Here is a 24,708-nt window from a genome sequence, read left to right as displayed (position 1 = left end):
AGCTCGAGAAAAGGCTTTGTTAGCGCAATGGTCGTGGTCTAGAACTAGGCGCCGTCACATGCGATGCTAGATTCGATAATATCTGTACATGTCCAAGTGCAAAATGCCTGATATATTCCGCCGGGTAGTCGGCGTGTACCCAACTCCAGAACGCCCGCCCATGCTTGTCTACAAGTATACACAGCTCATTTCCTTCGCCTTGCGCTGCTGTCGGTAGCGCTGTGCTTGTCGTTGTGGTCGTGGTCGTGGTCGTGACTGTTGTCATGGCTGTGGTCATGCTCTGATTCTGCCGTTGCCGCGCTATCAGCGGGTATGAACTCGTCCAAGAAATCTGGCTCCTGTGCGGTGTTGCTCACAAACCGGACGCGGACCTTTTTCACTCCGCGCACTTGAGCACCGATGCGTTCGCGGACCACGTCCTCGACGCGGCGTGTCTGGTCAACCGTCCAGGCGCCGGCCACACCAAGTTCGACGTCCATGAGATAGTTCTGGCCAGCCTTGACACCCTGGATAGCGCGGACATTTACTGGCTCGGCTGACGTGGTGATTTCCTGAACAGCCTTGGCGGCCGCCTTGCGCACATTGTCCTTCATCTCCTGGTCTACGCCCACGTCTGCCAGTTCCAGCAGTGCTTGCTTCGTGTTGCCCCAGCCAGCCTGAACGACCATGAGGGAAATGACGAGACCACCCACAGGGTCGAGCCATTGCGCGTTGTTGAACACATTTGAGCCGGCAATCAGGAGGAGGGCAACAAAGGCGGTGAGCGAGTCCACGCGGTGGTGGTAGGCGTTGGAAGCGAGGACGGTGGACTTGCGCTCTTCAGCGATTTTGAGTGCTACGAGACGTTGTTAGCCAATTTGGCCTCGCGAGGGCGGTGTGGATTACGTACTCGCTCGGTACAGCCATTCCTTGATGACAATGGAGCCAGCCGCCAGCCAGATGGCATTGATGTTGGGGCCCAAGCCGTCAACGCCGTGATGGTGGTGGTGGTGGTGATGTGGCAGGAGACCCCAGTGTTCGGCGACCTCGGCAGCGCCGGGAAAGAATTGCTGGCAGAGGGCAATGAGGGCGGTCCAGCCCATGAAGAAGCCTCCGCCGAGCAGGATGCCGCTGACGCCCAGCGACCCCAGGCTCTCGACCTTTCCGTAGCCGGTGGGGAAGCGCTGCGTGGGGGGCTTGAGGGACCAGCCGACGGTGGCGAGCGTCATGATGTCGCTGACGAGGTCGGTAAGGCTGTGAATGGCGTCGGCGACGAGAGCTGGTGCAGCGTGTCAGTAGAGGCCACGGGGAGCTGGCTGTGCATGTCCATCTCACCCTGGCTGTTGAAGACGTATCCGCCAAAGCCCTTGCTGATGGCCATGCCCAGGTTGACATAGAGGCCGACGCGGGTGATGCGCACGCCGGCGTCGTTCTTGTTCTTGGACAGCAGGAAGGTGTTGTCGTGGTGGTGGTGGCAGTGGCCGGCATGCTGGTGCCGGGTCGGGGTGGAGGTTGTCATGGCGGCAGCGGAAGGGGGCAGGTTGCGGTGAAGGGCAGAGGACAGGTTGGGCAGGCGGGCGGCGTGGTGGGAGCGGCCAAAGGCGTGGGCGTGGGCGTGGGCGTGGGCGGCCGCCGTCGTCTTCGTGTGGGTGCAGTGGACACGCGACGTGGAGCGGATAAACTGCGTGTAAGCGTAGTATGGCAGCGCGCGCGGTCGCACTGAGGCCTGGGTCGAGTAATCCAGCGGCAGCGACTGAGCGCTCTGCATGGGCTGGGGCGAGGGCCAGACACGCATGCCATTTCCATGTCTGCAGACGGTGCGCCGCAACATGGGACGTGGTGGCCGAGGGCGCGCGTCGAGATGTTGGGGAGAAGCCCAAATGCGACTGCGACGGCCGTCTGCAGGGTCAATTTTGAGCCTCTTGGGCGGTTGCGGTCGGCTCTGTTTCCTGCCATGACGCCTTTTGCGTCAACGAGCCCCGTGTGTGGGGCGCTCGACAGGGCTGGCCGGGGGGCAGCCAGGCCGCCTTTGCATCACGATGCACTGCACACATAGTACGGACGGTGTACTTTATGGATTGCCTGCACAGCAAAGGAATTCTCGCTCTCCATGGCCGTCGTTCATTGCCCATGCCTATGCCCATGCCCTCGCCATGCCATGGCTATACATAGAAGCACGCATGCAGGGGCCCGGCCGTGTCCCAACAACGCGGACCATGGCTGCATACATACTTACTTACTACGTCCATGGACACGCCGCGCCCTACATATATAGTAGCATACCACGCCCGGATAGCCCACCGTTACTACACACACTCGATGCCGCACGCTGCAAAAGCTTCAACGTCGCCTTACAGCCTTGGCTTTGCGCCATCAGCTCCATCGCGGTCCGTGCACCGCGCCAGGATCCACTTCACCACGTCGTCGCAGAACGTTTCCTTATCGGGACTAGGCTCGTCGTGGACTGCCCACCACTGTCAGTATCGCGTGCCATGTTGGCGAGAGGGGAGATTCTGCCTACGGCGGTGGTAGTAGCCGGCATACGACCTGAACTCCTTGTCCTGGACCGGCAGCGCGTCGAACAGCCGCCTCGACGCCGCGTAGCTGGTGATGCCGTCCTTGTCGCCGTGGGCAATCCAGATCCTCGTCACCCCGCCCTCGCCAGCACCCTCAGGAATGACAATCTTGCCGCTTGCAAGCGCATTGGTGCGGTCGAGCATGCCTGCAAGCCCTTCGAGCGTGCCCGTGTCGTGGCACAGCGGGTCTTGCTCGAGGCGCTTGCATGCCTCGGCGTCGCGTGAGAGCAGAGCGGCATTCAGCTTGTTGGTCAACTGGCGCTTCCCCGCCAGCTTGCCCGCCAGCCGGCCCAGGAACACCGTCACGGCCGACGGCTTCGACTTGGGGTCAAAGTCGACAAACGGCGACTCGAGCAGATAGCCGCGAATGTGCTTGCGCACCTCGGCCGGGCCCTGCGCCGCGTAGCACAGCGTCTGCCCGCCGCCCATCGAGTGGCCCATGAGGAAAAGGGGCGCTGGGCTCGCCATGGCGATGACAGCCTGGAGAAAGGACGTCATGTCATCCAGCACCTGTGCAGTCGGCCCCGTGTCGCCTCGCTCCGACGGCTTTGACACGGAGCGGCCCCATCCTCTGCCCTGGGCTTCAGCAGGCCGCCGGTGTGGGAAGGGAAGCGATGCACACGCGTACGCACCTCTGGTCAAAAGTATACACCTCGATGCCTCTGGCCGCTAGCGCGGGGAAGAAGTCGCCATAGGTGTGCACTGGGGGCGCGGCGCCGTGTCAGCCGTCGACTGTGTCTCGGCAGCAGTAGGCCCGCATAGTCTCACCGTGCTACGACCTGGTTGTCAATACACACGACCTCTCTCGACGCGTTAATCCCAAGGGTAGGCAGGCATACATCAGAAAAGCCATGGATGAAGACGAGTCGCGCCTTGGCTGGCCCCTCGGTCTGCTCAATAGATTAATGTCGATCCTCATGGCGCTGGGCCGGGGCTCCACCGTACCCTGAACGTCTTGGTGTACAGCTGCTTGCCGTCGGCGAGGCTATGCGTGCCTTGGTCAACCGACATGGTGGGTGGATACAGCAGGCGAGGGTTAGTTGGGGGGGAAGGGTAGATCAGAGTGAGAATATGGGCTAGCGACGACAGAAACTACTGCAGGGGCTGGGACAACGGGCAGCCGACGACTGCGGCCGCTTGGTGGTGGTGGTAGTAATGGTAGCAGTAATGGTAGTAGTCGTGGTGGTGGTGGTGGTGGTGGTGGTGCTGTTGTAGTGGTGTTGCTGTGCTGGCCGTGGGCCGAAGACAGCCGTGGCCGTGCGCGGCGCCCCGATGCGTCATAGCTTGCGTGCTTGGTCGGATGCCCATTCGACAGTCGCCCAGCAGCACCACGACGGCGGCCATGGGCATGCGACGGCGACGGCGGCGGCAACTCGTCGTCCGCTGCATGCATACAGCACTCGGGCGGGCAGCAGCAGCAGCAGGTGCCGGCCTATAATTAGAGGCGCGACCAGCTGCTGCCGGCCGACAGCGACACAGCTGCTGCAGAGCTACTTAGCAGCACGTAGGTAGATAGCACGCCTACTCCTGGTAATAGCAGCACACGGCGGCCGTCCAAGCTCCCGCGCGATGGATCATGCTGCATACGCATTGGACCCCTCTGCCTGGCGTCCCCACCCACATTTTGCTCGTCTCGTGCTAAGATACTTTCTCGCTCCCACTCCCGACATGTTATGAGCTGCCTTGCCCGCCGCCTCCTGTCCCATCACCCCCCCTCGCCCTCGCCCTCGCCCTCGCGCCTCGTCAGCCTGCCGCCTCGAAGCATGCTGGGCAGCATGCCGCAGACACGCTCCGCCAAAGCCATCCTGAGCCACCAAGAGCGCACCGCCCACGAGCCCCGCGACAAGGACCTGCACACGGCCACGCTCGCCCGAGTGACGCACGTCAACGGGCGCATCAAGCGCTACAGATTCGACATCAAGGACAAGAACGGCTTCAACGTATGCCGGCCTCCATCTCGCTCGCAGCCTGCGCTGATGGACCAGTCAGTTCCTCCCTGGCCAATGGCTCGACGTCTTTGTGCCCGGCGTCGACAAGGCGGGCGGCTTCACCATCACGTCGTCGCCCTCGGAGGCCCTGCCGCGCTCCGACCCCGACCACACGCCCTACTTTGAGCTGGCGGTGCAGAAGAGCCCCGCCAACCCCGCCGCCGCCTGGCTGTGGCGGCCCGCCGAGGACATTGTGGGCCAAGACGTCTCGGTGCGCGTCGGCGGCAGCTTCGTGTGGCCGCCGCCGTGCCTGGACATGAAGAAGATTAAGCGCGCCATCTTCATTGCCGGCGGCGTCGGCATCAAGTGAGTGGGCCTTGTTTCCTGCCCCGCCCTGCCCTGCCCTGCCCTGCCCTGCCCTGCCCTGCCCTGCCCTGGCCACTGTGTGTTTGCGGCGACTAATTCTCTCGACAAAGCCCCATGATGTCCATGATGACGTACATCAACCAGAACTACCCCAACCTCGAGGTGCGCTTCCTCTACTCGACAAGGGTGCCGTCGCGCGAAACCGACCCCAGCGAAGTGCTCTTCCTGCAAGAAGTGCTCGACCTCTTCCGCATACCGCGCTTCAAGGTGACCAAGGACCGCCTCGAGCTCTTCTTCACGGGCACCTGGGACGGCTCGGAAATGGGCACCACCGAGGGCGACCTCATACACCCGCTCATGTCGCTGACGCTGCCGCAAATCGACTCGGCGACCGAGGTGCCCGTGTGTGCGTGGACGCACCGCATCGACGACATTGCCCTGTCGAGCGCCGTGGGCAACCGCAAGGAGGCGCAGTCGACCGTGTTTTACGTGTGCGGGCCGCCGGCCATGGCCGACGACATGGTCAAGTTTATCAAGGAGCAGGAGAATGTGGCGCCGCAGCGGGTGCTGTGCGAGAAGTGGTGGTAGTGTGGACTGACGGTAGACTGACGGTAGACTGACGGAGACTGACGGTAGACTGAAGCGGGCGCGCGAGAGCGGCAGTAACAGCACAAGATATCGGGAGGACAGGCGACGAGGACGGCAAATTGGACACTGGCAGTTTGTTTGGTCGCAAGCGCTATTGTATGTACCATGCTCACACGATTAACTCTATTTTACGCGCCCACAAAGGCCGCAAAATGCACTCGGCTCGTGATGGTCGGGCACCCCCGCTGCATCTCCACCCTCGACTCCCGTCTCCCAGCTCCTGCACACACACACACAGCAGCGTGGGCAGAGGCGCGGCACAGCCTGCAGTGCCACCCCGGCCGGGCTGCAACAGCAGTTCACCCGTCCTGTCATGGCCAAGAGCGGTATTGGAACGTCCCAAAGCGTCGCTATTAACGCACAATGCGCGGTACGAGCAGCAGGGGCCGCGCAGGGGCCGCGCAGGGGCCTCGCCGCCTAGCTCCCGCGTGCACCGTCCGCCTGCAGCTGTGATTGGCTGCCGCCGTCTACACGCTGTGTGATGGCGCAGCGTGCGTGTGCCACTCAGCGCCTGCAACGCCAGTTTCGCCCCTCTCTGCCCGCCTGCAATGCCGCCTTGCACGCCTGTTAAGACCTTCCAACGCCCCAGCGCCCTGGGTGCTCAAGGCTTGATCGTGCGCCCCCAACCTCGACGACCGCCAAACCCCCCGTACCACCACCGCGACGCTGCCCCCCTCCCCCCCCCCCCCCGCCCATGGCCTTTTTTATATCGCCAACATGGCGGCTGCCCAAGGTCGTGTGGTTCCTCATCGTCTTCGAGCTGCCCTTCACCGTCGCCAATCTCGCCCTCTTCGGCATCGCCTCGCCAAACCTCTACCGCACCATCCTGTGGCGCATCGGCGGCGAGATGGGCTTCAATTCCCAGCCCAGCACCGTCCTGTACGCCTACGCCAACTATCGCCCCGTCAAGATTCCGCTGGTATGGAGCAACTTGTGAGTACCACCCACTCCAGCCCCCCGCGATTCCCTCTTGGGCAAGGCCGGCAAGCGCTGACCCCCCCAAAAGCAACACCCAGTACCATCTCGTCATCGGAGTCGTGTGCACCTTTTTCTGGCTCGTCAAGGTGACGCTGTGGCTCCTCAAAGTCCTCTACCCAGTCCTGTCGCTCCCCCTCCACATTGCCCTCATGTGTCTGTGGGCTTACGGCATCCATGTCCAAACCGCCCCCGACACCATTGACCCAGACCACATGAACAAGGGCGCACCATGGTACATCACCAAAAACTGCAACATTGTGCAAGACGACAGAATCAGAGGCTACTGCATGCAAGCTAAGAGCAGCTTTGCCGTTAGCGTCATCATGCTGTATGTGCCGCGCGCCTGCAAATCAACACACCCAAGCTAACGGCCCATCAGTTCCATTTACGCTGTCTTTGTCATCATGTCAATCTACTCTCTCATTCCTACAGCTGCCCAGAAGGAGGCCCATGCTGCCAGGAAAGCCGAAAAGAAGGCTGAAAAAGAAAAGTGGGCATCTTCGCCCTACGACAATGAAATGACTGCCGAAGAACAATGGCAGCACATGTGGGAACTGCAACAACTACCCCGTACGCCCGGCACCATGGGTGGCATCAAGTCACCAATGACGCCGCGCACATTAGCTTTCAACAGTCTGGGTGGTGAAGAGGCGGGCCAGGGCGGTTACTATGTGCCGGCCGGAGGAAATGGATGGTATGCTCCACCCCAGCACGGCGGCGTGCCAACGCAAACTGTGAGTCCCATCATGGAGCAGGATGATTACCAGTACAACCATGAAGGCAAGGGAAAGACAATGGGATGGAACGGGAACGCATATTAAACCTCGTCGAGGTATCTTCTTGTGTTTAATTTGGGATTTGGCGTTTTAGCGTTGTGACATTTCGAGATACCACCTGGGACTAGGTCTTCACTCATTACTGGAATATGAGGGCAACAGGCAAAGGAGCGTAGGACACTGAAATTCCGAACATCGTTCCTTTGGATATACTTCATTCAATAGTAGTGCTACCATTGATTGTTGTATATGTCTATTGTCACAACCTTGGAAAACATGTGATTTGGCGCAACCGCGCATCGTGGGCGCGCGACCTGACGCAATGCTCCACCTACCAAGTTCGTCACGTCTTTCAGAGATGCCATCACCCCCCATCACACTATCAATCACTCATACCCCCGTCCATGTCTGCTACTCCAGAAAACCACATTGTATGTGTTGGCGCCGTCTACATCGATACCATCCTGACGTAAGCACCCACTTCTCTAACCCGGCTCCCAGCACTTTTCTAAACACGCATAGACAGTGTCCCGCATTTCCCTATTGAAGATGAAAAACTGCGGGCAAAGAGCATCACGCGACGAAGAGGCGGCAACACAGCAAATAGCCTAGAGGTCCTATCACAACTGCTAGAGCACGATCAACCACAATCTCCTGCCGTGACAAACCTGCACTTGCTGGCGGTGCTTCCGAGCGAGCAATCCGCCGCCTCGCACTTTATCCGCGAGTCTCTCCCGGCCGTCAATATCGCTGGCCTGAGCCTGTTTCGGGAAGACCACCAGGACGCGGCGTCGAGCTACATTATCCAGAGTGCCGTCAGCCGGTCCCGCACCATTGTTAGTATCAACGAGCTAGCCGAGATGCAAGCGTCAGAGTTCTGCACGCAAATTCGCCGCTCAGCCCCGGCCTGGGACAGGGCATGGATCCATTTCGAAGGCCGCATCCCAGACGTCACGCATGCGTGCGTGGCCTTTCTGCGCAGCGAGTTCCCGCGCTTCGGCCTCAGCGTCGAGTGCGAGAAGCCCGAGCGCACGCACATGGCCGACGTTGCTACGCTCGCGGATGCTGTGTTTTACTCGAAGCTGTGGGCGGAGAAAAATGGGTTCCGCGATCCGAGGAGCTTCCTTGAGGCCCAGATCCGTGATAAACGAGAGAATGCATTGCTGTGCTGCACATGGGGATCTGGGGGCGCCGTGGCAGTCAAGAAAGACGGCGTTGAAGCGACGTGGGCGCAGGTAAAAGCGTGGCAGAGTGCCGAGTCAACGGGAGTCGTTGATACGATTGGTGCTGGGGATACGTTTATTGCAGGCATGCTGTTTGCGCTTAACAACCATGCTGAATGGCCGTTGCAGCGGAAACTCGAGTTTGCGAATGAGCTGGCTGGGCGCAAGGTGCTGCAGGAAGGCTTTGGCAATCTGGGTGCCAAGATGTGGTAGTCTATACTGGCACTTGCATCCAAGTTTGGGCTTTACCAGCATGCCTTTCTCTGTCAGATTTGCATGGCCTGAGTGATGATGCAGTCTGAGACCAAGACAGGGTCAATATGCTAAATGACATTCTTTCGCAGTGGTGATTTTAAATCAACTTGTTTGAGCCGAGACCAGGTCCAAGAAAATTGAGGTTCGAGAAGTTTGAGGTGCGAGAATATGTGGAGCGGAGAGCTGGGGAAGTGCCTTGTTAGGAAGAAGCCAAGACTCTGTGTCAAGATGCTGCCAATGCGATTGACGTGTAACAATGCAGTTTACAATCATACCATCCCTTTGGGTTAACAGATGGTCAGCTTTTTCCTCTTCTTCTTGTCTTCTATTTGTACAAGTAATAACTGTACTTGGTAAAACAAGCCATCTCTCTTTAGTGCTACTGTCCCCCGCACGTTCACGCATCCAAGAATAGCACAAAACATTTGCATGAACTGACTCTCTTTCTCTCTCTCTCTCTCTCACTCTTCTGAAAAACGTGGCCATGGGTACTATACTGCTGCACACCAGAAACACGCCCCAGTCTCACAACTACAAGCGCCACGCCGCCGTTTTGGGATCTCCTTCTCTTTTCCCTCAGTACTAAACGGCGGCTCCCCGCACCGGCGCACACGCAAACACAACCAGAACAAACTTTTCCGCGCTCCAAGCTTTTCTTCTCTTTTCTCCATCATTGTACCTGTGTATGTGTGTTGTTGTTACGATAGGTACAGTAGTGTGGGATCGTCATCTGCACGCAGAAAAAGAAAGAAAGAAATCCGGGAAACAAGAGAAAAAAGAAACTTTATGCCGATAAAATAAATTCCCGAGATTCGTTCTTAATATGTCGAGTAAGTGCTCTGATCTATTACACTTTTGCGACTGCGAAGAGAAAGGAAAAATAAAATGCGGTTGTTTTATAGACGCTTTGTGGCTTCGTTACTGATATGCATAGCAACAACCGTCCTTCACCAGTGCCCGGCTCACGCAGCAGCAACAACCACACGCCTAACGCCAAAACAAGACGAGGTATTTACACACATATCAACACAAACCAGCCTCTCGGCCAGCCCGTCCCGTCTCGTCCACTTTCTCTCATTATTTCCGCAAACTAACCTCATCTTACCCAGCATCACCACGACCCCACTATATATCCCTTCCCACAGCCCTACCCCGTCGCCTTCAGCGACACCCAAGTGCGCAAAAACGAGATTTGGAGCCGCATCCAGCGCGAGGCGCATGCCGATGGAATCGATCTGACTGTGCTGCCGTTTGCGAAAAATGCTATTGCAAGTATAGTGGCGCTTGAGGGCGACAAGGTGGATGTAAATGCGCTTGGGTTTGCGGAGAGTGGGAGGGAGATGAGGAGGGTGGATGTGCATACGCAGTGAGTTTTTTTTCTTGTCTTTTCTCTCTGTTCATGTATGAGATGTTGAAGGGACGTGTTAAAAATGAAGGAGGCAAGAAAGGAAAAGATTGCTAATATCAAAACCCCGTCCAGCCCCATCCCAGATTGGTTCCGAGCACTGGAGCTCAACGCCGCAGGTCGGGAGACGCCGTCTTGGAGCGCCGAGGGCCATCTGAAGTTTATGGCGGAGCACCAAATTGCGCATTCGGTGCTGTGTATTTCCACGCCCCAGGCAAATGCGTTTTCCAATGAGACGGACGTGGAGTTGAGGAGGAAAAAGACGATCGCGCTCGCGCGGCTACTCAACTGCTTTACCGCGGAGCTGTGCAGAATATATCCCGAACAGTTCAGCTGGATGGCTATCATGCCGCTGCCGCATGTGGATGAGTCGATTGCAGAGTTGAGGGCTGTGTTGGGGCTGCAGGATGGACATGGACAGCGGCCGGTGGGTGTGGGCGTGCTGACCAACCACGAGGGATTGTATCCTGGCGATGCAACGTTCGATCCGATATGGCAGTTTTTGCAAGAAAGAGCGGGAGAAGGGGGAAAGGAAGTCGTGTTTATCCATCCGACCGAGCCCATTATCAGACTTGACGATGGACGCTTGATTAACTCGAGGCCGTGTAAGTTGTTCCTTTTTCTTTTGCCTCACTGACTGGCTGATGGCTAATCAACCGCCGTTCATACACAGCACCGCTTCGTTCAGGCCTGGGAGAATTCTACTTTGAAACCGCCCGCGCCATATCCAGCATCACGGCCTCTTCGACCATTCTCCGCTACCCCGGCCTCCACTGGCGCGTGTCCCACGGCGCCGGCGCCTTTCCAGATATCTCAGAGCGCTTTCTACTCGGGTTTCCCAAAATCTCCGACCAAGCAAGAGACGCCTACAAATCCCGCTTTTGGTACGATAGTGCGGGCCCCGTCTGGCCCAAGCAGATCAAAGGGTTGACGGAGGGAATGGAGATTCCAGTTAGCCAGATGGTGTTTGGGACCGACTTTCCGTACGGAATTGGCTTCTGGGACGTCGATGAGAATATCAAGGGGTTGGCGGAGGCGGAAGCCATCGGGGAGAGTGACAAGGAGAAGGTATTTTGGAGGAATGCGAGGGAGTTGTGGAGGGGGAGGATTAAGGCGTTGGAGGGGTGGGGGGAGATGTTGTAATATCATTCGGTTTATGTGGACGATTGAAGAGAGAAACGCTGTAACATTAATTTCGGTCTATCAAAAGGACTGTGGAGAGAGTTGTAAGTTGTCTTGGAGCTTGCGGTAATGTGCCAAGGATGTGAAGATTCAAGATTGGCATGATTAATGTGAATTGTGGTCGGGTTATTGTGAAGGTTGAACCGGCTATTCCAGTTAATCACCAGTACAAGTTGAACTCTATCGAGGCTGCCGAAAGTTTCCTGCAATGCTAAAGGTCTTCCCTTGCACTTTGCGCTGAGGCGGTTAGCCACGGCTAGTTAGCGTGCGGAAGCGGAAATCGTCGAGCTATAACGACCCCACCGTGACGCTCGCCACACTCACAACACCACCACGCTTTGGAACACGGTAGCAACGCTGAAGTTGCTTGCCGCGGTACCAAAGATGACATTGGCCCACTACATTACCAAGATGCGGATCGAGATCCGGCCCCCCACCAAGGTACTGCGCATGTCGTAATGCGGGGAGGGCGCAGTCAGAATGGTCAACCGCAATCATGCCGTGGCGCGGAGACAGCTGTAAGTATAGACGATTTCCACACCATGCTCCACGACTCACGGTATTGCAGGTTGATTAATCACTTCTCCGGAACCTGATGCACGTCGCGAGTCTTTATTGTGAGGCGTCGGGCGCGATGGCCCGAGACCCGTGCGAGGAGCCGGGGTAACGACTCGACTGTTACCGGACGCACATGTAAAGAGACGGTCAAGATGAAACAAAAGGGCGCACTATTGGCCCTCATGGGCTAGCGGAGTCCATAATCGACATGACCAGCGACTCGAAACCACCCGTCATGATTTCAATCTGTCGTCCTGTTCGGCACATAGGCGCCATGACGTTGATGACAAAAGCTCATGGCATCGATCGATTTCAAACCAACGAGACGGCACGAGCATAGACGACTTGGGCGCCCCAGGTCCAAGAGAGGCGTACTATCGCCGCCGGATGATTGGTGAGGCTGCCTTACCTAAGGCTGGGAGGAAGAGTTTTGCTCCACCACTGCTAGCGCGAATTGCGTGATCGCACGTCTTCACCCCCATCCATCGCACCTTGCGGAGAGGGTTACAAAGCAGTTTTGGATGGCGGCGCCAAATATAATATCCGAGCCTTGCTCGTCTCTCCTGCTCCCACATCCAGAACCCATCGCTTGATAATAGAAAATTCTTTTGGGAAAGCCGTTGTTGGACACGATACCACGAGGACATCTGCTTCTGGCTTCTCTGCACGTGCCATTACCATCCAAAAGTCCCGCCACATATCCCCTAAACATGTCGTCACCGGTTTTCAGCAGTGTCGACGCCTACAAGCCGGCATCGATCCGCGAGGAGTCTGGTTATGCCTCTGCCGAGTCGAGCCAGGAGAGCCTGCCGGAAATCTACTTCACCAGGCCTCATCTGAAGTACATCAATGCTCAGCTAGCTAAGCTCGAGCCTCAGGGTGAGTGACGGCTGTCAAGCCCTGTGGCAACCTTTCAACTAATATGGGGTCAGAGATTCTCCGATGGTGCATCACATCTCTGCCTGGTCTCTTCCAGACGACTGCCTTTGGTCTTACTGGCTTAGTCACCGTGGACATGCTCTCCAAGCTTGATGGACCCCTGAAGCACAACATCGACTTGATCTTCTTGGACACTCTTTACCACTTCGATGAAACGTATGCTCTTGTCGACCGCGTCAGGAGGCGATACGGAACCCCGGTCCATGTCTACAAGCCTGCAGGCTGCGAAAACGTCAAGGACTTTACTGCCAAGCACGGTGACAAGCTATGGGACACAAACGATGAGCTCTACGACTACGTCGCAAAGGTCGAGCCTGCCGAGCGTGCCTACTCTGAGCTGCAGGTCAAGGCTGTTTTGACTGGGCGACGTCGCAGCCAGGGTGGAAAGCGTGGTGACCTGGACATTGTCGAGGTTGACGAGGCTGGTCTCATCAAGGTCAACCCCCTGGCCAACTGGAGCTTTGCTCAAGTCAAGGAATACGTTGACGCAAACGATGTGCCGTACAACGACCTGCTCAACCGGGGCTACAAGAGCGTTGGTGACTGGCACTCGACGCAGCCCGTGGCTGCTGGCGAGGACGAGCGATCAGGACGATGGAAGGGCAAGAACAAGTCCGAGTGCGGTATCCACAACCCCAAGTCGCGGTACGCTCAATTCCTCCAAGAGCAGGAGATGAAGCGACAGAACGAGGATCTTGCCAACAAGCTGCAACAAGTGTCGTTGGCCGTCTAGCGTGTTGCACTGGAGCGTTTGCATTGCCTGGTTATTTTCTTGTTCAACTGCATTAGCATCGGCGTTTGGGTTCTGGGACGGGACATGGCATGGGGTATGAGATATGGGCTTGGGGCCTGGGGTAGACTAGTAGGAGGATGGCCTTGGGCATACGGATGACAGGTCCGTTTGTGTACAGACGACGCCGAGATACCACCGACATAGGAGCCAATGAAGCTCTGGATGAATCCAACAGAAATTAGTTGTAGTTTTCTTGTGCTGCTACTGACGCGCGACGTGGCTCGAGGAGAGGATGGGCAGGAGGGCAAAAAATAAACGTGGGGACAGACATGGGTATCGCCACACGGATACATAATGGTGGGCCCTGCAATGCTGTGCGCCAGCGGCACTCAACCTGTCATTGTGGCCCATCTGAGGCCGAAATGCCGTGGCCCTCTTTGGCTCCGCTCTCACGTCACTCCCGTTGCTACGCGTAGCCACAGGCGCGAGTGCGATAGGCTCGAGCATCGCGTGAAATTGCGCAATCGCTTCCAAGATGTGCCGGCCCATACAGAGAGGCGCTTGGTGGCCTAGTTCCTGCAGTACAAGAAAAAACCCAGAGACGCCCATGGTCAACAAACGCATCCTGGGCCTCGAGTGCCCGTAGATAAAAAGCTCATGGCGCCCCCCCGTGCCGGCTTCTGCTCTTCAGTCGCGCAGAATATTTCTTTTCGAGTGACCCGGCACGCCCCCTCCCCCTCTCTGGCTGCGAAGACGTCCGGCATACCAAGTCCTGAACGGCTCTATATCTTGCTGCATTCTTTCCCGCGCCATTTCATACCCCAGAGCCTTTTTCTCTCTCTCTCTCTCTCTCTCTCTCTCTCTCTCTCTACCCTAGACGTCTTCCGCGGAAATGGCCAACCCACCCCACGGTTAGTAGCCATGCAGACATGGCGCTGAAAAAAAAAATCTTATGAAAGATGCTAACGGGTGGCGCGACTGCAGGCGGCGTCCTCAAGGACTTGATTGCGCGTGATGCGCCCCGGCGCAAGGAGCTCTTCGACGAGGCGGAGAAGCTGCCGGCCATTGTCCTCTCGGAGAGGCAGCTGTGCGACTTGGAACTCATCCTGAACGGAGGTTTCTCGCCCTTGGAGGGTAAGTCGTCATATCGCGCAAGCGCACTAGGCGAGGGGCGGCCCCCGATGACACCCGGGAGCCCCTCGCGTTTGGCCGCTTTGCCCCGACATCGGTGCCTGACAGCATGACACAGGCTTCATGAACCAGAAGGACTACGAGGGCGTCGTGGCCAACAACCGTCTTGCGGATGGAAACCTCTTTTCCATGCCCATCTGCCTCGATGTCTCGCAGCAGACCATCGACGAGGTCGGCGTAAAGCAGGGCGCCCGCATTGCCCTCCGCGACTCGCGCGACGACCGCAACCTTGCCATCCTCACAGTCGACGATGTCTACCGCCCCGACAAGGAGAAGGAGGCCAGGGAGGTCTTTGACAAGGACGGCGACATTGCCCACCCTGCCATCAAGTACCTCTACGAGACGGTCCACGACTTTTACGTCGGCGGCAAGGTCGAGGCCATCGACCGCCTCGAGCACTACGACTATGTCGGTCTGCGCTACACGCCTGCCGAGCTGCGTCTGCACTTTGACAAGCTTGGCTGGTCCAAGGTCGTTGCGTTCCAGACGAGGAACCCCATGCACCGCGCCCACCGTGAGCTCACTGTTCGCGCTGCCCGCGCCCGCCAGGCCAACGTCCTCATCCACCCCGTTGTCGGCCTGACCAAGCCAGGTGACATTGACCACTTCACCCGTGTCCGTGTCTACCAGGCGCTCATGCCGCGCTACCCCAACGGCATGGCGGTGCTCGCTCTCCTGCCCCTTGCTATGCGCATGGCTGGTCCCCGCGAGGCCATCTGGCACGCCATCATCCGCAAGAACCACGGTGCTACCCACTTTATTGTCGGCCGTGACCACGCCGGCCCAGGCAAGAACTCCAAGGGCGTCGACTTTTACGGCCCGTACGACGCCCAGGATGCCGTCGAGAAGTACAGGGACGAGCTCGGCATCGAGGTTGTTCCCTTCCTCCAGATGACCTACCTCCCCGACTCGGACGAGTACAAGCCCAAGAACGAGGTCGACGCCGGTATCAAGACGCTTGACATTTCCGGAACTGGTATGTTTGCCTGCCTCGATTTCTGTGTGCTCCAGATACTAACCGAATTGCAGAGCTGCGCAAGCGTCTCCGAACTGGACAGGAGATCCCCGAATGGTTCTCGTACCCCGAGGTTGTCCGCGTCCTTCGCGAGTCTCACCCTCCCCGTAGCCAGCAGGGTTTCACTGTCTTCTTGACGGGTTACCAGAACTCTGGAAAGGACGCCATTGCCCGCGCCTTGAACGTTACTCTCAACCAACAGGGTGGTCGCTCCGTCTCCCTCCTCCTTGGTGAGACCATCCGCAGTGAGCTCTCCAGCGAGCTTGGCTTCAGCCGCTCCGACCGTGACAAGAACATTGCCCGCATTGCCTTTGTCGCATCCGAGCTCACCAAGGCCGGTGCCGCCGCCATTGTCGCCCCCATTGCGCCTTTTGAGGCCTCAAGAGAGGCAGCTCGCCAGATAGTCGAGAAGTACGGATCCTTCTACCTCGTCCACGTCGCCACGCCTCTCGAGCATGCCGAGAAGAACGACAAGCGCGGTATCTACGCCAAGGCACGCGCTGGTGAAATTAAGGGCTTCACTGGTGTCGATGACCCGTACGAGGTCCCCACCAAGCCTGACTTGACTGTCGACCTATCCGTCAGCAACGTCAGGACAGCAGTCCACCAGATTGTTCTTTTGCTTGAAAGCCAGGGTCTCTTGACTCAGTTGTAAAACGCATGGCTACTTCCCTTTTTGTTTCTTATCCCGTATTGGAGCTTGGAATAACCATTTCCATGACGAGCGAATGATTGTGTTTCTTTTTTCTTTTCTTTTTTTTTGCCCGCCATTTATCACGTGGTTGGATTAAATGGAAGGACTTGGGGCTTTCTTTCTTTCTTTCTTTCTTTTTTTTATGATCGAACAAAAGAAAAAGAGAGGGAATATGGTATAGAGGTGCGCTTTCCTCTGGGGTTACTGGAGGGGTTTAGATGAGAGTAAAAAAAAAGACTTGGGATTAACGATTAGAGAGTTGATGTGCATGGTAGTTTTAAAGGAAATCTGAGAGTTATCATGATTGATTGATTGATTGATTGATTTCTTGCCTTTCTTTCTTGTTCAAAGGGAGTCGCGATGCTGCATGTACAATGTGCCTGACCCTTTTTCTATTTAGATGGGTGTTCTTACGGTGAAAGGTTTGTTGGCTGCCGCCCACGGTAATGATAGGGCTTTACGTGACCGAAAAGACCATACCCATACACCTGATTTCCCACAGTTGAAAAAAAAAACACCGCAAAGGTAAGGTAAAAACGTACGAGTACTGCATCAGGCCTATGCAACTTGTTGCAAATCATGCGATGGTTCCTGGCGCTGACAGTCGCGAGCCAATAGCCGATACTCAAGTAGCCGACAGCTCAGCGCCACAAAACAACTGATCTGATGGTGCATCAAGATGCAAGTGTCAGGTATATCACGCAAAAGATTTTATTAGCTTCTTCAAAAATGCCTTGACCCTCTATTTGAAGCTCTGGAACAGGGCATTGCTAGCAGGCCACAATGACTGCCAAGTTGCTTGCCGTTGTTGAAGTCTAGTCGAAAGTGCGGTCAAACGAAATAGAACTATTTCATCTCAAGTACTCTGCCGTCAGCCGAGCCTTTGGCGCAAATCATGATATTATTCCCTTTGAATAACATGATTACTTGGCGTGCTGAGATGGGTCATGACATGGGGAACCTACCGCCATGCTATTGTTCTCATGGCCAAGAACTGTGCCGCAATCGCCCCCCCTTGCATAGGCACACGTCGTTTCGTATGGCGTGCATAGGCAGAGATCGTCTCGCATGGCATGCAGAGGTCCCACATATTTTGTCGCAGCGTATATTTGGTTCCGAATACTGAGGCAATATATATATATATGCTGAGGCTCATTGTCTATTGACGGTGCAGTATTAATCACCATAGTTTTCCTCACGACATTTCCACATGGCCGGAATCATGGCGCACAGAGACTTCAAAGTCATCATTGCTGGCGGCAGCATAGGCGGCCTCACGTTGGCTAACATGCTGGACAGGCTGGGGATAGACTTTGTTGTGCTTGAGGCCTGGGATGAAATCGCCCCTCAAGTCGGTGCTAGCATTGGATTGCTCCCCAACGGCCTTCGAATCTTGGATCAACTCGGCATGTACCCCGCTATGCGCAATCTGATTGAGCAGCCGCTTCGCCTTGCCAGTTCGATTGGCCCAGACGGCCGGTTGATCATGACGGCTGATAGAGTTGACAAGTACATGGGAGAACGGTATGGCTCAAAGCACAGAAGAGAATACGACGTGACTAACGCAACATCAGTTGGTATTATGACACGATATTTGCCGATCGCCAGATGGTCATCGAGAAGCTGTACGACCATTTACACAACAAAGAGAGGGTTCTTCTCAGCAAGAAGGTGGATTCCGTCTGCCATGACAAGAACAAGGTCAAGGTTGTGACCAAGGATGGCTCGGAATTCCTTGGTGATATCCTGATTGGAGCCGACGGCGTTCATAGCATCGTACGACAAGAAATGTGGAGGCTGGCGGATGAAGTGCAGCCGGGATTGTTTCCTGCCTCGGAGCGCACAGGTGCGTTTCGTATTGCAAATTGTGAGCCTGGCTGATCCTTCTCCAGCACTCGCAGAGCACGCCATGTATGACTGCATTTTTGGAATCTCCATCATGAAAGAGTTCACTGCGTTTACCACTCAAAGCACCTGGTACAGGGGCTCATCGGTACTTCTCCTTGCAGGACCAAAGTCAGTATTCCTGCTCCCAACACGTGAGAAATCCCTAACCTGTTTTGATAGAAACCGCGTTTACTGGTTTTTCATCAAGAAGGTGGGCAAGAAGCTGCAGGAACTTCCCCACTATACCAAAGAGGACGAGGAAAGACTTGCCAAGGAGCATGAGAACGACAAGGCTGCAGAGAACTTGACTTTCAAAGACCTTTATGCTGCAAAGATATCGTCGACGCTCACGCCACTTCCTGAATACGTCTTCAAGCGGTGGCATTTTAAGAGAATTATGACAATAGGAGATGCCGCACACAAAGTAAGCATGTACAGAGTCTCTCGTAGTCAGTACTGACACAGTTAGTTTGGACCTATCAGTGGTCAAGGAGGCAACAGCGCCATAGAAACGGCTGCTGTTCTAGTCAACAACTTAGCACGCAGTCTAAAAGAACATCCACATGGCCTGTCCGAAGCCGACTGCGACGACATCTTTTCGCAAACACAAAGAGAACGCTCCCCACGTGTTTGCAAGTTGGTTACCGCATCACACGAGCAGCAAATGTTTGAAGCTTTGGACACGCCTTTTATCGAGTTCATTGCCAAGTATGTCGTCAAGCATTTCCCACTCGATAGTACCATTACCCGGTGGACGGAGGGTGTGGAGGGCGGCCATCGCCTCGACATGTTGAGCATCCCCAAGAGGAAACGGTACGCCCCGTTTCTAGACGAGCTCGTTACGAAGCCTTTTGAAAGCTCCACCTTGATCCAGCTGGCCCTCAGTGCTGTTTTCATGCTGCTCTTCAGCGTCTCACGCAAGGCACTTACCATACAGCCCAGCATCTTCTCTCCGACGTTCGCGGACCACGACCTGAAGACGACATACACGGGTGTGTCTGCTATAGACGCAATGCTATCTCTCCTGGTTTGGGCTTTCTCAGACGGAGTCGCGGGCGAGACTACAAACCAGACGGTTCAAGCCGTATACTTTCTAGTTGCTCTCACCTGCGTGCCTCTAATATGGACGCTGGAGAGCTACAGGAACGGAAACCGGGGCTCTTTTGTCGCTCTCCCATTTCTCTTCGCCATTGCATACCAGCTCAAGGGCATCGGAAAGATTGCACCGCTGTACTACCTCATCAGCATCTATACCTCGAGCCAACACGTATACGTCCGCAACATTGGACGCCCAGTCCCCGTCTCGGTTGCAATATCGCTTCTCCCAGCGCTATGCATTGGGTACATTCTCCCGACAGCTCTGATGCTCTCCCGCTACGACGACACCGCAACGCATCAAAACATGACGGCGCTCTGGCAGCCGTCTCCCATCTTCGTGTCGGTCCTGACCTATGCCTTCTCGTCCATCCTAGCGCGCATCGACCGCAAAGACGCCTACGACGAGCTGTTCCAGCTCAAAGACGTCACTCCGCTGCGCGTCACCTACGGCGTCACATTTGCCATTACCGCGCTATCCCACGTCTACACGTTGATCTACATCTTTTCCAACGCGTCGCTCTCCCTCGCCGAAGTCTTCTTCAACCTGCCGTCTCCCGACTCCATGGCCCGCGAAGCGCACCCCATGTTCGACTTCTTCAAGTGGGACATGACGTTGTTTTTTGCCTGCACCGCGCTGTGGAGCTTGTACAGCATCTTTGAGCTCAGACGGAACGGATACATTACTACCTTGCAGGCGGTCAGCGCGGCACTCGTTGCCGCGGCGGCTCAGGTTGTCGTCGGTCCGAGTGCGGCGTACATTGGTGTTTGGGCGTGGCGTGAGGAGGCTATTATCAATGTCACGCCCATGACGCAGTTTGTGGATGTTGGCGGTGCATATTAAACCAAGCAATCGAGATTCTTTTGGACGGGACGGATGGTTGCGAGGCTCCCGAGGAGTGTGCATTTCTGGCGCATGTCAAATGGCGATGGGTGAGTGGCGTATTTACATTTGTGGTTTTGGTGGGTGGTAGCCTGTTGTGTTCATTTCTGTTGTTGCATATGTTGGCATTCGGTGTTTTATTTTTTTTATCGTATCTGGGGTAGTTTGTCTTGGACTAGTGTATACAGTATCGTGGTATGTATGGTGACTACAACGTCATGTCCCTGCCTGTCTATCATCTCCACGATGCTGTATCTAGAGCCCCAACTACACATGTCTTTCGCCATTTACACGCATCATGCTCCAAAGATTCCCGTTTTTACAACAACGCGTGTAGCACTACACCACCAATGCCAAGAATAGCAGCGTATGGAACATCTACAATAAGTAGTCAGCCGTCTTATTTTCCGCTCTTCAACCCCTACCATCTCAGACTTACCATGCGCATTCGCCACGCTCTTGCCCGTAGGCTTTGAGCTACTCGGTGTATGGACTTCGGTTACAGTCCTCGTTCCGACGAGCATCGTTTCTGAAGGGAGGGTCGTGGTGCCAACAGAACCAGTACCCTGCGATGCGGTGATAGAAGCGTTTGTTGCGCTCATCGAGGCATTAGTTGCAATTATTGCAGTGTTTGTTCCGTTGATTGAAGTTGTCATTGGGCTCAGTGAGGTCGATATAGGACTCATCACCGTACCCGTCGTACCAATCGTTGTATCTTGTGCGAAAACGGCTAGGGCGCTGAAGAGCGCGATTACCAAGTAGATAGTCGAGTAAAGCATTGTTGCGCTTTGATGCAATTGAGCAAATGCTCAGATCAGGTTGGGGTACACGGTGTGGGATACAAGACGTTAGGCAGAGTTTAAACGATAAGACGGTCAAGTAATAGGGCACAAGACAAAATTGCGATTAAGTAGAAGAACATACAATAGATTGATTATCACAAACAAGTAGAGAGCATAAAGGCTAGCTACTCTCTTCTACCAGGGGGGTGACACGTCTCTACATATATGCGAGACCATCCACGCGTGCCATGACGCAAGTACGACTACCACATGCGTCCATGCCACGATAATAACTGGGCACCTATATTCTTCTCGCCAATACCCGTGTGCTTCTCCCAGCGTAGCCACGATGGCCCCCTCACACATCTGGCTAACGCAGTAAGCTAAGCACACTCGTTTCGGCATCGTCTTGTGAGTAGCGTCCAGCCTAGAGCGACCAGCTACGGCCAGCATGACGCGGTCAGAGCCGGAACACAGTCCACGCGGTATTTCTGGAGGGGCAATCTGTTCTATCCTCCTTTGTGTGCACACGCGTTTGAGCGGGAAGCCGGGCTGCCGGGATTGTCGAAGACGAAGGTTTTGTTGGGGCTTTTTTTGTGCCGCAAGGAGGTGAGGAGGGATAGGTACGTAAGTAAGTAGCGGAGTTTCGCGCGCAACTTCTCTCTCTCTCTCTCTCTCTCTCGTATTGCAAAAGTTGTGTTTTAGGCTTGATACGGGATGAGCAGGGCTTGTTTCTTCCAGCATCGAGTCGACATGGTGCCGGATTCGTGCGGAACAAACGGCCATGTTGAGTGCCGTGTAGGGAAAGGATTCAATGTAGTCAGTATGTGCTTCAATTCAGTCATAGGAGCATAACTGACATCAATTTATCGGCGTTGTATTTGCGCTCATGCATTCTCAGTCGCATTTTCACCTCAGCTCGGGCCATACATATATCAGAGTCGAAGCAATTACCTCTCAATCCCAGAGATGGAAGAAAAACTCGTTGATTATCGCAAGTTGTTCAAGTCGCTACACTAGACATTGCTAACATCAACTCTCGTCTCCCTTTGTACATATACAGCATCCCTCACAACCTCCTCAAGCCCAGCATATCCATTTCCCCCTCTCATAGCATACAATCTGCTGCTGTTCCCAGGCTGTTCTTCTTCAAATCCACCCGCGAGCTCAGCCACGGATTCAGCATCGAGGCTTGTAAATGTCAAGGGACGATTCCGCCGTTTCTTGGGGGCACTCCCAACAGTAGGCACTGTATTTGTATTGAAGTAGGTGCTGGGAGCAGATGGCGCGCTGCCTGATCTTATACCGCTGAGGACACCGCCGCAGGAACGAAGGATGGGGCGGAGTAGGGGCAAGGAAGCTGGTGGGTAAATCAGTAATCCGGTTGCAGGAAAACGAGGAGCTTGGGTCTCTGACTGGCAAAAGATGCGAGGTTAACATCGCACACTGCCCATATCTGGTCGTCGAGCCCGTCATACGTGAGATCCTGGTTGTTTTTCCTGTCCAGTGCAGCAGTATGCACAATGGTGCCGAGTGCCGAGCCGCAAACGCTTTGCACTGATTAGGAAATGGGAGGTAACTTGTGCTGAAACCACTCACAGCAATCCAGACGCAAACATAGCTGCTACAGCAAACTGACGTGCTGTTGAAATGTGCAGCCGACAAATCTCAATGAGCGGACAGAGGAGGATGGCGATCTCAAGGATAAAGTGCGGGTATCCCTGCTCCAAACAACGACATCATCGGCGTCAGAGGACATTTCCCAGGTACGTCTCTGTTCCAGAATTTCTGGATCGGTTGGCATTGTGTCGATATAAGCGTCACCTTTGCTCGTCAGCAGATTCCTGCATATTTCATCCTCAACTGTGTACTTACTCTGACGACGATCCAGGCTGCAGAGCATACGAAGAGAACCCTGATAGGCTGTCGTGTGATGGAAAGCGAAAAGGTTCTCCAGTAGAATCCCAGTATAACAAACTTTGACAGCCCGACCGAGAACGTATAGAACCACATGTCCACCCAGAGATCGAGGAAATAGTGGTGAAAGATCTCATCCTTGGGCATATCGATGTCTTCCAGTGGTTTTCCAAGACCCCATCTCATTTCTTGTTATCGTTAGTGCTGCTCCACGTCGCTAGCGCAATGGTACCATACTGTATATGCTGATGAAAGTAAAAGCACTGCCAGTTAACTGTTTAGGCGTAAGCAGAGCGGTGTGCCATCCGTTAGGCCTACCCACAAACGCAACAACAGCCAAGTAGTCTTCCCACACGAAACCATGTCTGCTCCGATGGCGCGAAATCAATCTTAACGCCAGCGCCATAGCAGCGGCGGTATAAGGTATCAGCGCCGCAGCCCATAATTCAGGCTGCCTATTCCGACCCATGAGTAGCGAGTGCAGCAAACGACAAAGCGGAGCGTGTGCCAAAAGACAAAGTGAAAAAACAAAAAAAGCACGTTAACATGCAAAGTGGTAGGTATGCAAGACCATTTTCTCAAGCCTAGGACCGGTCGATATTATTGTGGTGGCTGAACTTGCAGACATTGCTTTTTGCAAAATACCCACATCCGTGGAATCTGCTGGCTGGCTGGTTGCAGCCAGGGACGACCCTTGCGTAGAGGAGCATACATGCGCCAACGGCTGAGGGGAAACCCGTTGGATGCACCCGATAGGCGCTGCATATGTGATTGGGTGCATGCAAATGAAATGGCATGAGGACTGCGTAAAATGGTAATTGGCACGTCTTTCTCGGATTCGGGGTTGTAAATCAATTCAATCTTTTTGCTGGCCGTTATGGCGCCAGTTTTTTTTTCTTGCTGCAGCTAATCGCGTTGTAAGCATTTAACTGATATCAGCAACCAAATGGCATTACACGCATCGTTTTATCTTCTACACTTGAACAACTTGAGCATCGTTTCCCTATAGCCACACTGTTGGTCTGGGACGTGACCTTTTTCTGAACAATACCAGAATTATGTGTCAAACGAAGCCACTGGCATCATACATCCCATTTGCGAATAATTTCCCCTATCCCGCACCCTTAAAATGAATATTCAGAGATTTACAGAAAGGCACAGCAATGACGATGACGACAGGTTTACTCCTTAGTCCTTGGAAAACAGGAGTTCACCTATAAGAACAGTGGCGTCTGCATGGAGCCCAAAGGTGCCGCATCGCGGCATGGCTGTGTACAACAACGCTATTCAGTAGCGAGAAGATGCCATTCGTTCGGGTGCACCCGCAGGGCGCTCCGAATGAAGAGAAAACTCCAACAGACTCAATTCAAGGGTCGAATATGTGAGAGTTACTTGGGCCGGTCGTGTAGACCGGTCAATACAGATGGCGTAAGTGTGGCACAGTCCATGCAAACAGGGAGGTTCTTCATTCGTGTCATATACGGCCCAACTGGTCGTCCTTTGGCGCGATCCGCGGAGAGTGATGGGTATCATGGCTTTACTGCTGATTTGGATTGCGGGTATGTCCAACCATGACTGCCTGCTACTGTTGGGCTATTGGTGGAGATAGGCTGTGGCGACTCATTTGCATGTGCATGAAAGATGTGGACGAGATTGTTTTACTGCATCAAGATCCGTGCTCTTTCCAATGCCCTTCTA

The 24,708-nt window shown here is 55.1% G+C and overlaps 12 protein-coding genes across 12 annotated transcripts; 7 read left to right on the top strand and 5 right to left on the bottom strand.

The window, feature by feature from the left end:
- Nucleotides 1-49: 49 nt before the first annotated feature.
- Nucleotides 50-1,498, bottom strand: SETTUDRAFT_132316 (uncharacterized protein; the record flags this gene model as incomplete). Its single annotated transcript, XM_008028524.1, has 3 exons — nt 50-835; nt 890-1,258; nt 1,315-1,498. The coding sequence occupies 3 exons, from the start codon at nt 1,496-1,498 to the stop codon at nt 186-188; spliced, it is 1,203 nt and encodes a 400-aa protein (XP_008026715.1). The 3' UTR covers nt 50-185.
- Nucleotides 1,499-2,330: 832 nt separating this feature from the next.
- SETTUDRAFT_161817 (uncharacterized protein) lies at nt 2,331-3,566 on the bottom strand (the record flags this gene model as incomplete). The annotated part of the gene is made up of 5 exons (XM_008028523.1): nt 2,331-2,443; nt 2,501-3,126; nt 3,188-3,257; nt 3,349-3,445; nt 3,501-3,566. 5 exons carry the CDS (start codon nt 3,564-3,566, stop codon nt 2,331-2,333), a joined length of 972 nt encoding a protein of 323 aa, XP_008026714.1.
- An 81-nt stretch (nt 3,567-3,647) lies between these two features.
- SETTUDRAFT_161816 (uncharacterized protein) lies at nt 3,648-3,899 on the bottom strand (the record flags this gene model as incomplete). Its single annotated transcript, XM_008028522.1, has 1 exon — nt 3,648-3,899. One exon carries the CDS (start codon nt 3,897-3,899, stop codon nt 3,648-3,650), a length of 252 nt encoding a protein of 83 aa, XP_008026713.1.
- A 363-nt stretch (nt 3,900-4,262) lies between these two features.
- SETTUDRAFT_169649 (uncharacterized protein) lies at nt 4,263-5,676 on the top strand. Its single transcript, XM_008028521.1, has 3 exons — nt 4,263-4,495; nt 4,545-4,849; nt 4,960-5,676. Exons 1-3 carry the CDS (start codon nt 4,331-4,333, stop codon nt 5,435-5,437), a joined length of 948 nt encoding a protein of 315 aa, XP_008026712.1. The 5' UTR covers nt 4,263-4,330; the 3' UTR covers nt 5,438-5,676.
- Nucleotides 5,677-6,191: 515 nt separating this feature from the next.
- Nucleotides 6,192-7,512, top strand: SETTUDRAFT_152037 (uncharacterized protein; the record flags this gene model as incomplete). Its single annotated transcript, XM_008028520.1, has 3 exons — nt 6,192-6,430; nt 6,504-6,803; nt 6,855-7,512. The coding sequence occupies 3 exons, from the start codon at nt 6,192-6,194 to the stop codon at nt 7,294-7,296; spliced, it is 981 nt and encodes a 326-aa protein (XP_008026711.1). The 3' UTR covers nt 7,297-7,512.
- A 143-nt stretch (nt 7,513-7,655) lies between these two features.
- Nucleotides 7,656-8,832, top strand: SETTUDRAFT_152034 (uncharacterized protein; the record flags this gene model as incomplete). The annotated part of the gene is made up of 2 exons (XM_008028519.1): nt 7,656-7,720; nt 7,778-8,832. The coding sequence occupies 2 exons, from the start codon at nt 7,656-7,658 to the stop codon at nt 8,685-8,687; spliced, it is 975 nt and encodes a 324-aa protein (XP_008026710.1). The 3' UTR covers nt 8,688-8,832.
- Nucleotides 8,833-9,552: 720 nt separating this feature from the next.
- On the top strand, nt 9,553-11,277 carry SETTUDRAFT_185023 (uncharacterized protein; the record flags this gene model as incomplete). The annotated part of the gene is made up of 5 exons (XM_008028518.1): nt 9,553-9,559; nt 9,664-9,737; nt 9,839-10,095; nt 10,210-10,739; nt 10,808-11,277. 5 exons carry the CDS (start codon nt 9,553-9,555, stop codon nt 11,275-11,277), a joined length of 1,338 nt encoding a protein of 445 aa, XP_008026709.1.
- A 1,307-nt stretch (nt 11,278-12,584) lies between these two features.
- SETTUDRAFT_111615 (uncharacterized protein) lies at nt 12,585-13,546 on the top strand (the record flags this gene model as incomplete). The annotated part of the gene is made up of 2 exons (XM_008028517.1): nt 12,585-12,753; nt 12,807-13,546. The coding sequence occupies 2 exons, from the start codon at nt 12,585-12,587 to the stop codon at nt 13,544-13,546; spliced, it is 909 nt and encodes a 302-aa protein (XP_008026708.1).
- Nucleotides 13,547-14,385: 839 nt separating this feature from the next.
- Nucleotides 14,386-16,695, top strand: SETTUDRAFT_169647 (uncharacterized protein). Its single transcript, XM_008028516.1, has 4 exons — nt 14,386-14,457; nt 14,531-14,680; nt 14,796-15,713; nt 15,767-16,695. Exons 1-4 carry the CDS (start codon nt 14,439-14,441, stop codon nt 16,405-16,407), a joined length of 1,728 nt encoding a protein of 575 aa, XP_008026707.1. The 5' UTR covers nt 14,386-14,438; the 3' UTR covers nt 16,408-16,695.
- Nucleotides 16,696-17,668: 973 nt separating this feature from the next.
- On the top strand, nt 17,669-20,507 carry SETTUDRAFT_152024 (uncharacterized protein; the record flags this gene model as incomplete). Its single annotated transcript, XM_008028515.1, has 5 exons — nt 17,669-17,970; nt 18,021-18,292; nt 18,339-18,462; nt 18,514-18,757; nt 18,803-20,507. The coding sequence occupies 5 exons, from the start codon at nt 17,669-17,671 to the stop codon at nt 20,270-20,272; spliced, it is 2,412 nt and encodes an 803-aa protein (XP_008026706.1). The 3' UTR covers nt 20,273-20,507.
- Nucleotides 20,508-20,630: 123 nt separating this feature from the next.
- Nucleotides 20,631-21,090, bottom strand: SETTUDRAFT_29087 (uncharacterized protein; the record flags this gene model as incomplete). The annotated part of the gene is made up of 2 exons (XM_008028495.1): nt 20,631-20,689; nt 20,751-21,090. 2 exons carry the CDS (start codon nt 21,088-21,090, stop codon nt 20,631-20,633), a joined length of 399 nt encoding a protein of 132 aa, XP_008026686.1.
- Nucleotides 21,091-22,109: 1,019 nt separating this feature from the next.
- SETTUDRAFT_161809 (uncharacterized protein) lies at nt 22,110-23,479 on the bottom strand (the record flags this gene model as incomplete). The annotated part of the gene is made up of 8 exons (XM_008028514.1): nt 22,110-22,198; nt 22,253-22,453; nt 22,510-22,643; nt 22,693-22,814; nt 22,864-22,917; nt 22,969-23,198; nt 23,248-23,284; nt 23,333-23,479. The coding sequence occupies 8 exons, from the start codon at nt 23,477-23,479 to the stop codon at nt 22,110-22,112; spliced, it is 1,014 nt and encodes a 337-aa protein (XP_008026705.1).
- Between the last annotated feature and the right edge of the window lie 1,229 nt (nt 23,480-24,708).

This window comes from Exserohilum turcica, assembly GCF_000359705.1.
Source record: "Exserohilum turcica Et28A unplaced genomic scaffold SETTUscaffold_26, whole genome shotgun sequence".
NCBI classification, from domain to species: domain Eukaryota; kingdom Fungi; phylum Ascomycota; class Dothideomycetes; order Pleosporales; family Pleosporaceae; genus Exserohilum; species Exserohilum turcicum.
The sequence above is the reverse complement of the archived record's forward strand: the minus strand, read 5'-3'. Positions and strand labels throughout refer to the sequence as shown.

What these genes read in the sequence shown, in the direction of transcription:
- SETTUDRAFT_169649 (XM_008028521.1), top strand. Translation starts at nt 4,331, where the DNA reads ATGCCGCAGACACGCTCCGCCAAAGCCATCCTGAGCCACCAAGAGCGC. An exon ending in AGGACAAGAACGGCTTCAAC is followed by an intron (nt 4,496 to 4,544) that starts GTATGCCGGCCT and finishes TGGACCAGTCAG; the next exon opens with TTCCTCCCTGGCCAATGGCT. An exon ending in GCCGGCGGCGTCGGCATCAA is followed by an intron (nt 4,850 to 4,959) that starts GTGAGTGGGCCT and finishes CTCTCGACAAAG; the next exon opens with CCCCATGATGTCCATGATGA.
- SETTUDRAFT_169647 (XM_008028516.1), top strand. An exon ending in AGGTTTCTCGCCCTTGGAGG is followed by an intron (nt 14,681 to 14,795) that starts GTAAGTCGTCAT and finishes AGCATGACACAG; the next exon opens with GCTTCATGAACCAGAAGGAC. An exon ending in GCTTGACATTTCCGGAACTG is followed by an intron (nt 15,714 to 15,766) that starts GTATGTTTGCCT and finishes ACCGAATTGCAG; the next exon opens with AGCTGCGCAAGCGTCTCCGA.